The following is a 12,385-nucleotide window of genomic DNA, read 5'->3' as shown; positions in this document are numbered from 1 at the left end:
TACAACTCCTTGGCGATTGAGAAACATTAGTGAAGACATTTTTGCTTTCGATTTCATATTTTAGAGCTATGTTTACACGATATATGATGAACGGACATAATTTTAAAATTCTCAGAATTTTCACAAAAAAGATGTGAAGAGGATGCTCATTCTTTCTTGACGGATGAAATCACTGCTACACCTACACGGTAAACTGGAATGGTTAATGGACAAGGATTGTCTACCCTCTCACTTCCGGTGACTTTCCGTGCTCTCCTGTTTGTGTGGTCACGGTTAAGCCAAATCAACATTTTATATTACTATTCATTTTATCTTATTATCTCTATAAAAAAATAATATAAAATATTAATATGGTTTAACGGTGATCATACAAAACAGAAAGGTACGGAACGATACCGAAAATGAAAAGGTATACAATTCTTGTCCATAGTTAATTACCAAGAAAAGAAAGAAAATAGTAAATACCCACTTTCTTGCGGTAAACTGCAATAATGTCAAGTTCTGTATCCAGTGTGGCGGGTTCCACCTTCGGTCCTCCCTCTCTAAAATTTATTTCCTTTCAGACACTTTCTTTCTCCCCTCTCTCTCTCTCCTCTCTCTCTCATCAAAATCCGAAATTCCACGAACAAAACGAGAAAAAGCACCCTGCGTTCTTCGCAACCTCCAATCTCTCGTATTTCCACGCCCTATTTTGTTTTCTTATGCACAAAATTAATTTAATCAAAATTTAAATTTAAAGAAAATTAAATTAAAAATCTGTTTGTATTGTATCTGCCGCCTGACTGCCTGACTGCCTGCCTGCTCCTTTTTCTCTCAAACTCTCAGAGAGGAGAGAGAGAGACTCGTCTCTCTGAGCCTCTGTCCCCTCCTCGCATGGACAGTCATTACTCGTCCCCATCGATATCAACGGTCGGATTTGCTTCCCACCCCTTCACTTATTTTCATGCACCGGATCTCGCTACCCCCCATGGCTCTAGATGTGTTTCTATTTCTATATCTATAGGTCTGTGTTTGTATGTGTGTAAATGCATGTTTGTGCTGCTCACCTTGTAGTTTCTGCTCTAGGGTTTCCATTAAAATCTCGAATTTTCGTTTGGGTTCCGTTAAAATCTGGAATTTTGATCTTCGTCTGAATCCGATTTTTTCCTTCTCTCTCTGTGACCCGGTTAGATCGTAGTGGGATCTGCGGTGGTTGTTCACGATGCTTCGTTTGTACGGACAGGCATGGAGGAGGACGCCATGAGGAGGAAGGCCAGGTCCGCTAGGCGCAGAGTTGGCGGTGGCGGTGAGTGGCATTGGCTTGTAATTTTGGGCTCTCTCCAGGGGTTACTTGACGGATGATATGGGCTGCGGTGGCTCCAAGGTCGACGACTTGCCGCTAGTCACGCTTTGCCGGGAGCGGAAGGACTTCATCAAAAAGGCGTTGGACCAGCGCTACGCTCTCGCCGCAGCCCACCTCTCCTACTTCCAATCCCTCCAGCACATCGGCGACGCCCTGTGCAAGTTCGTCGACGAAGACCTTATTATCTCCGGCGCTGGCGGGTCGTCTTCGCCGCCGGGATCCCCAGTTCTCACGTTACCCTCCGACGAAGGCAAGCCCAGGAAAAGGAAACCCCATACAAACGACTCGTCGTCTACGTCGATTTCGCACTCTGTTTCCGCTGATTCGCCGAAAGTGGACGACTTTGACGACTCTCACATAAATTTGTCGTCTGGGTCCGAGTCAGAATCCGAGTTAGACTTGTCGTCGGGTCACATTCACATCGAGGACAGCCCGGAGCAAGAGGTACCCTCTTCTTCTTCCTCCTATCGTTACCCTTCGAGTTACCCTTCGAATTACCCTCCGAATTACCCCCCGAATTACCCTTCGAATTACACTCCGAATTCACAGATGTATTATATGAGAAGGACAGAGACGCCGATGCAGACGGTGTATTACGAAGAGCCGGAGAGATATCCGACCCAAAATGGTCCTTACCTGGATCCTTATCCGGGTTATTCGGGGTTTCAGCCATATGGCGGTGGTGGGTTTTTCGGGTACCCAATGGGGTCACCGGTGAATAGTGAAAATCCTTACAATAGACGGCCGCCGAGCCCACCATCACCGGCCCGTCCTCCACCTGCACCGCCTTCGCCTCCGACAACCTCCACTTGGGATTTCCTGAATGTGTTTGAAACTTATGATAATACTGGTTACCCGGGTTCCTATCCGAAGGCTAGATACGGGTACGGGTCCACGACGAGCAGTCCGGACTCGAAGGAGGTGAGGGAGAGAGAGGGAATTCCTGATTTGGAGGATGAGACAGAGCAGGAAGTGTTGAAAGAGGTTCACAAGGAGAAGCGGAAGGCGAATGAAGAGGGTAATGTGAATAGGAATAGGAATCGAAATTCGGGTGAAGGGACTTCAAGGGCTGTGCCATTGAAGCAGCCAAGCAGTGAGGGGAGTTCAGGGACAGTGCCATTGCATAGCAGTGAAAGTTCACACTCTGGGCGTGGGAAGGAGATAAAGAGCAGTCCTGATACAATTGGATCCAAAAACTCTGAAGAGGAATCTGTGAAGAAAAAGAGGGTGAGTTTTGAGTTTGAGGTTGAGGTTGAAGCTGCATCGACGCACGATGTTGGATCTTCTAAAGGGAGTAGCTTAACTACATTGTCAGTCCACGGTCCAAGGGATCTTCAGGAGGTTGTGAAGGAAATCAGGGATGAGTTCGAGACTGCGTCTACTTATGGGAAAGAGGTTGCCATGCTGCTTGAAGTGGGCAAGTTGCCTTATCAGCCTAGAGGTGCTGCACTTAAAGGTAGGAGTCTAATCCCTAGTCGTCTTGGTACTTTATCATACATATCCTCATTCTGTAGATTGCTTCCACCATCTTGTTCGACCGCATTTAAATGGTGAAGTTTTTGTCTGTTGTTGGGAATCTAAGCTGTGCGCTGTCTTTGCATTACAACCCAGCTCCATTGTAACAAGGGCTTACTTTCTCTGAACTAAAATGCATACTTATCGACCCAAGTAGCATAAAATACTTAAGTGTTGTGCCTTATAGACTCACATGAACCATGTGCCATGAGTAGATGAGAAATTGGGATTTTAGAAGTTCGCATAATTAACAAGATGATTTCAGAATTATTTTTCTTTCGTGTTTTTGTTAGAAGCTCTGGTTGAGCAATGTGGATACAATATTGCTTTACTTTTTCTTGCATTTCCTTTTTCCGTATACTCAGTTGTTAGGCATTAGATATGGCTTTGCAATTGAACTTGTCCAAGTCTTGACACTGAAAAAAAGTATTAGTACCTCCCTTGTTCATGTTTGCTTTAAATTAGAAACCAGCATGTTACGCAATAAATTTTTTGGAGATAGCTGTGAAACATTTGTCACTGGAGGACCTTCTCAGGTTTTACTTCTGAGGACCTTCTCATGCTTGAATTTGTGTTGATAATTACTTGGCTCCGGATTCCTTTTACACATTGCAAGGCTTCATCATACTGCAATGACCAAAAACTTAAAAGTCCAAGTTACACCTGAATGTTTTGAAAAAAAAAAAAAAAAAAAAATATAAATCTCACTGTTTCGACCGTAGAATGCTTGTAGGATCGATAATCAAATTCTGTTATAGTCTAATACTTTTTATTGGGGTCTTTATGAAGAAGCATTATTGCTCTGTTTCATTAAAACTTATGCATGTCTATGCAGTGGTCTTCTCAAGGATCCTTTACCTTGTAGCACCTTCCATGCTGTCTTCACCCCCTTCATCCAGGCCACCAGTAAAATTAAGTTCTAAGACCGTGAAATTGGCAAAAGCTTACCAGGGAGAACCGGGAAAAGATATCAAGAAGCCTGGAAACCTCTCATCGACTTTGGAGAAACTTTATGCATGGGAGAAAAAATTGTACAAGGAAGTTAAGGTGAGAGAATCAAAATTATGGACGTCATGCAGCTCATAATTACTACTATGATGACACTTAAAAGACTAAAGTCCTTGTTAGCTCACAGTCACCAAATCCTTTTATTGCAGCAGGTTGCAAAAATTATTTCATTCCCTCTGATTTAACAAGTACAATGCATTTGCACTCATAGAAGGACCTGAATTTCTATATTATAGTTTTTTTTTTTACCTGTACAAGCTTCGATTTGATGTGTCAAACATCACTTTTTTTTGTTCTTCAAGTGGCTTGGAGCTTGCTCCTGTTGACATCTGTTTAATATGTATTCGTGTTGCACTAATTTTAGGACGAAGAAAAGCTACGGGTTGACTATGAAAAGAAGTGCAAGAAATTGAAAAATCTAGATAATCATGGAGCTGAGTCTGCTAAGATTGATGCCGCACAGGCTTCTGTACGGAAGTTATTAACCAAAATTAATGTTTGTATCAGAGCTGCTGATACCATATCGAGGAGGATACATAAGTTGAGGGATGAAGAATTGCTTCCCCAAGTCACGGAATTGATTCATGGGTAACAAATCTCTTCAACTTCTTTCAGCAACAGCTTATCACTTTGGGTCACAACAATATTTGCATTGGTTCACTTTTATTGTTGGATGAATTAATCTGAATTATGTCCTGCCTTTTTTTCTTTCATTTCATTGCTTTTTTATTTGTGTAGAATTTGTATATATGAGGTTAAGGTGATTGTGTTGGAGATTATTTCCCAATAGTTAAATCAATAAGTTGGTAGTGGTTCGTATTGAGCCCCCCACCAACTCAACGGTGATGACTTTTGCTTTCTATTGGGTCACTTTCCCTCATGCATGATGCTTTAAGACTATTGGTGACAATTTTGGTAGGGGGATTCGTAAAAAGTATGATTCCTGAACTTGCATGTAAAGATGCTTAAACTTTCCTACCAACAATCCATCCGTACATCGAGGGATAGATTATGGTGTGCTACAGGGAATCCTAGCCCTTTTACATTTTCTTTCCATTATTTTTGCCCTCCTGCCAAACATAGGTTATTTACTGGTGATGGAATATCTATTACTTGCAGGGACTTGACTTTATATGTTGATATTTTTACGTTCTAAGTTTATTTTTTAAACTCACCGGGGATCTTTTGTTAATTATATGTTCTATCTATTACTTGCAGGGACTTGACTTTATATGTTAATATTTTTATGTCTAAGTTTATTTTTTTTAACTCACCGGGTATCTTTTGTTAATATTAGGATCTTTTTATCTGCAGATTGATAAGAATGTGGAAATCCATGCTTAAATGCCACAAGAAACAGTTCCAAGCTATTATGGAGAGCAAAATTCGATCTCTTAAGGTGAGCACTGGCCTTCGAAAAGATTCTGGTTTGAAAGCTACTCTTGAACTTGAAATGGAGCTTCTGAGCTGGTGCGCCTCCTTTAACAATTGGGTCAGCACCCAAAAGTCCTATGTGGAGTCCTTAAATGGGTGGCTTTCAAGGTGCATTAATCAGGAACCTGAAGAAACTACCGATGGAGTTGCCCCTTTCTCCCCAGGCCGGATGGGAGCTCCACCCATTTTTGTAGTTTGTAATGATTGGTGCCAAGCAATGGAAAGAATTTCCGAAAAGGGGGTGGCAGGTGCGATGCAAGATTTTGCTTCAACCTTACACCAGTTATGGGAAAGGCAGGACGAGGAGCAACGTCAGAGGATCAAAGCTGAGTATGTCTCCAAGAATTTGGAGAGCCAACTCAGAAAATTGCGTATGGAGAGAGCAAAAAGAGACCATGACCATGATGCATCAACAGACAAAAGTGCTCTGTCAAAGTCTCCTTCCGATAGTGGAGTTTCACCACTAGATGATCTGAAGGTGGATTTGGATTCAATGAAGAAGAGATTAGCCGAGGAGAGAGCGAGGCATAAGGAGGCCATCAAATTAGTTAATCACGCAGCTTCCAATAGTTTGCAAGGTGGTTTGGTCCCAATTTTTGGAACTTTAGATAGTTTCACTTCAGAGGCTCTGAAAGTTCACGAGCAAGTCAGACTTCAAGATGCCAGAGGCTCATAGCGAATGTAAAAATATATTTATACAAGTCGGACGTGTGATCTGTGGAGTAGCTAGAGCCCGTCTGTATATGTAGAGTTGTTTCTTGAGATCGCATACATTTAGAAATGGTAGGTTAGCAGAAAAAGAAAAGGGAACTATATGAAACTTTAGACATGACAGAGAGCCTCGAGAAGGTATTTAGAAAGGTTGATAGACAGTAGAGTTGATCCCTTTTTGGTCTGGAAGTTGATGCATTCTCATCTCGACTAGGAGATATTTTTTGGTCTGGCGGATGTACTGTGTCACCTGCGTCGCCTCCACACAAACATTGGGGGTGAGGACCTTAATACCTGAGGGTTCCGTTCTTTGTGTCTGGGTGGTCTGGCTGGTGACGTGGTCCAAAGGCAGAAAGCCAAGAATGCCTCCTTAACTTGATATCTTGTACTGCACAACCCCTCTTAACAGATGGCAAATTTGTACAGAAAATTCATTTATTGGGTTTATTGGTTTTTAGGTGGATGTATTGCCTGTTGTTGGAATGTGTAGGATGTCAGCTTAGAGAAACTGCGAGTCTTTATTCCATTACCGAAATGGTTTGTCTTTTCTTGTACCGTCTGGATCTCTCTTATGCTTCATCCCCTTGCATTAATTAAAGTGCATGGTGCCCGTTAGAGTTGCATTGTGTCTGAACGTGAGCGATTTCTGACTATCGATGCATGTGGACAAGGGCGGATGGAAGTAGGGACCAAGGTGGTCCTAGGATCATCTAAATATACATGTAAAGGTTTTTCAGCGACTCTTTGAATATTTGGTACGGGTTGTTTTTGTGCTTACTAGATGTTTGATGTAATGCATGCTAGACCTATTTTGACATGTTGCGTTAACAACACTTGACAATTACGGCTCAATCAAGGAAGAGTCAAAGGTGGTATTTAGGGAATTTATTCAAATTCCTTTCATCACTCCTCATCAATCCCTTGTTGATTTTATTCAAAGAGCCAAAACTACCTATTTTAAGTAGGAATAATTATCATGTTAATTGCAAGATATTATTTCACATAATATCTTGCAATTATCCCCCATCATCACCATAAATGGCCGGCCACCCTCCTATAAATACCTTATTTATCTCATTAAAATGCTAAGTCATTTGCTATCCACGTACTCTTGAATACATTATTTTCAGAATTCTAAATTTGGCACGTGAGATTTTTGACCTTAATCAAATGTGTAATTATTTTGCAAATGTATTTTTTGTCAAAGGAAGAGATGGAGGAAATTTGCATCCACAAATTGGTGTTTTCATTGGGAGATTGATTCATACGCTCAAAGAAGACTTTTGCATTCAAAGTTTCTCATTTCTTGTTCATTCTAAAATTTTTTTTGTATGTTCTTATTCCTAGATTTTTTTTATTCTTTGAATAGATGTATGAGGAAAGTACAATGGTAGGGAAATTCGGAAACCACGACGAATGAAACTTTCTACGTTCAAAGATCCGGATCAAATGATGGAGATTGCGATATAGCCCCACAACGTCGATCCATGAGACTCAACTCGGCGGCAAGAGGAGTAACTTTGCCAGCATGGAGCACCACCACCATAGCAACCACGGCAACTGCCATGGCAGTGGGACAACTTTATAGCAGTGAGGCCATGGTGAGTAGGCAGCCATAAGCCCAGGCCCAGGCCCAGGCGCCAGAGGTAGCCCAAGCCGTTGCTCTAGCAACGTAAGCCTAGGCCTAGCTAGCGCGAACCCAGCTCACGACCTAAGCTATCTAAACCCAGACAACTACAGTTGCAACCATGGAGGAAGCCCAGCACTCGCAGGGCCAAGGCCAACGTGAACCCAACGTGCCTCCAAGCCAAGTGGGCTAGGCCAACTCGGACCAAGCCACGTCGATGGTCCTTTTGGCCCAGATCCAACGCACTTTTAGCGCTGCACTGCGCCTACACGCCTTGCACATGGCTCGATCCATTTATGCGGCCCCACGTGCTCCCACGGTTCACCTAGCAATCCTGACCAGTTCATCCTGTAAACATCGAAATTTCAGTGAAATAAATGTTGACCAATAATTAAAATTTCAACGTTCACGTATCACATAAATTTTACACGTATCATGTAACTTAACAAAAAATCGAACAAAATCAGAAAAGTCATCAAATAGGACATGTGTCAACACTTGGCAGAAATGATTTATTTCATCTGAATATTATATTCAAAATTTGGCCTTGAAAAATTCTATAAATAGAAGCCAATTTCATTTATTTCACTTCACCAATTCACATCACACCAAAACCTTGAAGCTTTGAAACTCTAAAGCTCTCAAGAAAATCCCGAAGGATCAAGAAAGTCATTTTCGTTCTTTATTAAAATCCTCCTTCAAGATTAAGCCCCGACAACCCTTGAAGAACTTCCACCAATTCAAGATCAAGCCTCGATGGCCCTTGAAGAAAATGTTCATCATTCATTAACTGTTCATTAAGATCAAGCGCCGAAGGCATTGAAGATCCGTTCATCCTAAGATCAAGCCCCGAAGGCCCTATGGATCAACAACATCAACAAATATGCACCATTGTTCATCCCTAGATCAAGCCCTGACGACCCTTTTGGATCAACAACATCAACAAATCTGCACAATTGTTCATTCCTAGACCAAGCCTCGATGGCCCTTTGGATAAACAACCCATCAACAAATCTACACATTACGAAGATAGAATTAGAAGATCAAATTGTAAAAGAGATTGTAACCCCAAAATCAATACAAAATATTATTTTGTACACGTGTTCTTGTTTTATTCATTGCAGGGATATTCATGTTCATAAATTTGGCACGCCCAGTGGAACTATCTCTACCTCTCATCTTTATCTTCAAATCCACAAAAGGGCACAAATGGCGTCAAGGAAGGTTCAAGCTGTTCCCGCAACCAAGGTGAAGGACAAGAACGTCCTCGCCACAAGTGGTGACACTTTGGGCATCATAACTCGAAGTAAGGCAATAGCTTTTTCCATCGCTTCTTCCACCCCTACATCAACTTTGCTGAAGGAATAAAAGCACCCGAGACACAAACCTGTGATCACCCTGGCCTCGATAAAAGCACCAAGGGAGGAAATTCTGAAGAAGTACTCCGAGTCCCTACTCTTCGATGCCGACTCGAGCGGCAGCACAGCCATACAAGTTATGACCACCGGAGCAACTTCGATCGAGGATTAGCTAGCTCAAATGAATGAAGCAATCGCAAAACTCACACGGACTGTGGAGGAGAAAGACTTGCAAATTGTTGCACTCATCAACCAACTGGATGCGTATCCCAATGTGAAAGTCGACCTAAAGGTTGATCCACTAAAGAAGGAAAACAACGAGGATGAGGAGCCTCTAGTGGAGAAAGTCGAAGAGAAGCTAGAGCTGGACCAAGCAGCGGTGCTTATGGGATTTTTCTCTATCCAACAGCTACAAGAGATGATCGCCAGCACCATCAAATGCATAGTACGAAGGGAGCTTACATACCTCCGTGTTGTACTCAAATCCATACTCCAAGAAGATTGACGCCCTGAAGATGCCGAGGCGTTATCAACCACCAAAGTTCATGCAGTTTGATGGAAAGGGAAACCCAAAACAGTACGTCGCCCATTTCGTTGAAACTTGCAACAACGCGAGGACGGAAAGAGACTACTTCACGAAGCGGTTTGTTCACTCTCTGAAGGGGAATGCATTCGATTGGTACACGAACTTAGAGCTTGAATCCATCAACAACTGGGAGCATTTGGAGCAGCAATTCCTCAACCGTTTCTACAGGACCCGCTGCACTGTAAGCATGCTGGAGTTGACAAGCACAAAGCAATGGAAGGACGAGCTAATCGTGGACTACATCAACCGATGGTGCACTCTAAGCCTCGATTACAAAGACAGGCTCTCAGAGATCTCCTCGATCAAGATATGCGTCCAAGGCATGCAATGGGGGTTAAACTACATCCTTCAAGGCATCAAACCACAGACTTTTGAAGAGTTAGCTACCCGTGCCCACGACATGGAGTTAAGCATCGCCCATCATGGAAAAAATGAGCCAATCACTGATTTCAAGAAGGATAAGGTATTTGCTCCGAAGGTGGACAATCATGGGAAGAAGCCCGCCAAGGAAGCTTTTACTATCAACACTACCTCTATTAAAACTTCCACTGCGCCCATCAAGATCTTCTCTAAGAACAAAGCAAAGGAGATAAAGAGAGATGAGCCTTCTCGCACCCAAGATAGGTACAAAAACACCTTGAGGGAGCTGGAGCAAAAGACGTACCCTTTTCTTGACTCAGATATGGCTGCAATGTTAGACGACTTGTTGGAAAAGAAAGTGATCGAGCTACCCGAATGCAAGCGTCCCGAAGAGATGAATCGCGTAAACGATCCTAAGTACTGCAATTACCATTGTATTGTGAGCCATCTTGTTGACAAGTGCTTTGTCCTTAAAGAACTCATCATGAAGCTAGCACAACAAGGGCAAATCGAGCTTGACCTTGAAGACACGGCCGCAACACATACTACTACAATTACGTTTAGATCATTCGATCCCGTGCCTCTCCAAGTGACACCTGACCATTAGGCCTGGCAATTCCTGACACGACCCGATAACCCGACATGAAATTAACAGGTGTTCGTGTCAACACGATAACGAATCAGGTCGTTATTGGGTAACCCAATAAGCAACTGTTAAGATAATGGGTTGGTTCGAGTATACACATGGGTAACATGATACACGATAAGCAAAATATTAATTTTATAATTTTATAACCCTAAAAAAATACTATAATAATTATATATATTAATTTAACAATTTTATACCCCAAAAAATAATAATTATATATATTAAATTAAATATTAAAAATTGGTAACCATTGGATCGGCTTAAATATACATACCATTCAATTTCTTAAGTGTTATACGTACAAAATAAATAAATTTAAATCTACTTAATAAATATATATATACTATTGAACTTGATGAGATACGAATTCTACGAAACTAATTTCAATGATCTAACCGTCAAACTTGTTTGTGTATGCCTCGAGATCGCATCAGTAAGAAATCGCAAAAAATAAACATTCAGAGATCAAGTAACGGGACAAAACTTTTCGACGGTTATCAACCAAAAATCACGATTTAACGGTTATTTTAACTCCAATTTTGATGATTTTTTACGGCTACACTCCTTGACCCTATAGGAATACAATGAATGAACTCGATCTTCAATTTAAAATATTTACACTAGTGGATACCACAAAATCTTATGTTATACTTAATGAAAGTATGAATAAACTCTTGAGTGTTTGTGAATCCGTTGTTTTGATGGGATACACATTCTACGAAACAAGTTTCAATGATCCAACCGTCAAACATGTTTGTATATACTTCAATATCACATACGCCAAAAATTGCAAAAAACAAACATTCAAAGATCAAGTAACTGGACAAAACTTTTCGATGGTTATCAACCAAAAATCACGATTTAACAGTTATTTTAACTCTGATTTTGATGATTTTTTACAGCTACACTCCTTGACCCTATACGAATACAATGAATGAACTCGATTTTCAATTTAAAATATTTACACTAGTGGATACCATAAAATCTTATGTTATATTTAATGAAAGTATGAATAAACTCTTAAGTGTTAGTGAATCTATTATTTTGATGGAATACGCATTCTACGAAACTAGTTTCAACGATCCAACTATCAAACTTGTTTGTATATGCTTCGAGATTGCATACGCTAAAAATCGTAAAAAACAAACATTCAGAGATCAAATAATGGGACAAAACTTTTCGGCGGTTATCAACCAAAAATCACAATATAACGGTTATTTTAACTCCGATTTTGTTGATTTTTTACAGCTACACTCCTTGACCCTATATGAATACAGTGAATGAACTCGATCTTCAATTTAAAATATTTACACTAGTGGATACCACAAAATCTTATGTTATACTTAATGAAAGTATGAATAACCTCTTAAGTGTTAGTGAATCTATTGTTTTGATGGGATACGCATTCTACAAAACTAGTTTCAACGATCCAACCGTCAAACATGTTTGTATATACTTTGAGATTGCATACACCAAAAATTGCAAAAAGCAAACATTCAGAGATAAAGTAACAGGACAAAACTTTTCGACAGTTTTCAACAAAAAATCATGATTTAACGGTTATTTTAACTCCGATTTTGATGATTTTTTTACAGCTACACTCCTTGACCCTATATGAATACAATGAACGAATTCGATCTTCAATTTAAAATATTGACATTAATGGATACCACAAAATTTTATGCCATGATGATCGATGAAAATTAAGGATTTTGTAAAAGGAATAACGTGCAAGTTTTGAGTTCCATTGGCAAAGGTTTAAACTTTTGAGAAAGGCTTCACAACCTTGAAAACA

At 40.7% G+C, this 12,385-nt stretch overlaps 1 protein-coding gene across 3 annotated transcripts; it reads left to right on the top strand.

Moving 5' to 3' along the window:
* Positions 1–532: 532 nt before the first annotated feature.
* LOC137716457 (uncharacterized) lies at positions 533–6,565 on the top strand. 3 transcript variants are annotated; one of them, XM_068455921.2, is made up of 5 exons: positions 533–909; positions 1,171–2,798; positions 3,693–3,904; positions 4,230–4,453; positions 5,180–6,565. In XM_068455921.2, the coding sequence occupies exons 2-5, from the start codon at positions 1,343–1,345 to the stop codon at positions 5,973–5,975; spliced, it is 2,688 nt and encodes an 895-aa protein (XP_068312022.2). In that variant the 5' UTR covers positions 533–909; positions 1,171–1,342; the 3' UTR covers positions 5,976–6,565. The 3 variants fall into 3 exon arrangements, with proteins under 3 accessions (XP_068312022.2, XP_068312028.2, XP_088542228.1); XM_068455927.2 differs by having other exon boundaries at positions 576–909; positions 1,223–2,798; XM_088686102.1 differs by having other exon boundaries at positions 801–1,003; positions 1,223–2,798.
* The last annotated feature ends 5,820 nt before the right edge of the window (positions 6,566–12,385 follow it).

The sequence above is a fragment of the Pyrus communis genome, chromosome 15, assembly GCF_041283825.1.
Source record: "Pyrus communis isolate YQ-2024b chromosome 15, ASM4128382v1, whole genome shotgun sequence".
In the NCBI taxonomy this organism is placed as follows: domain Eukaryota; kingdom Viridiplantae; phylum Streptophyta; class Magnoliopsida; order Rosales; family Rosaceae; genus Pyrus; species Pyrus communis.
Note: the sequence above shows the minus strand (reverse complement) of the source record. Positions and strands in the feature narration are given on the sequence as shown.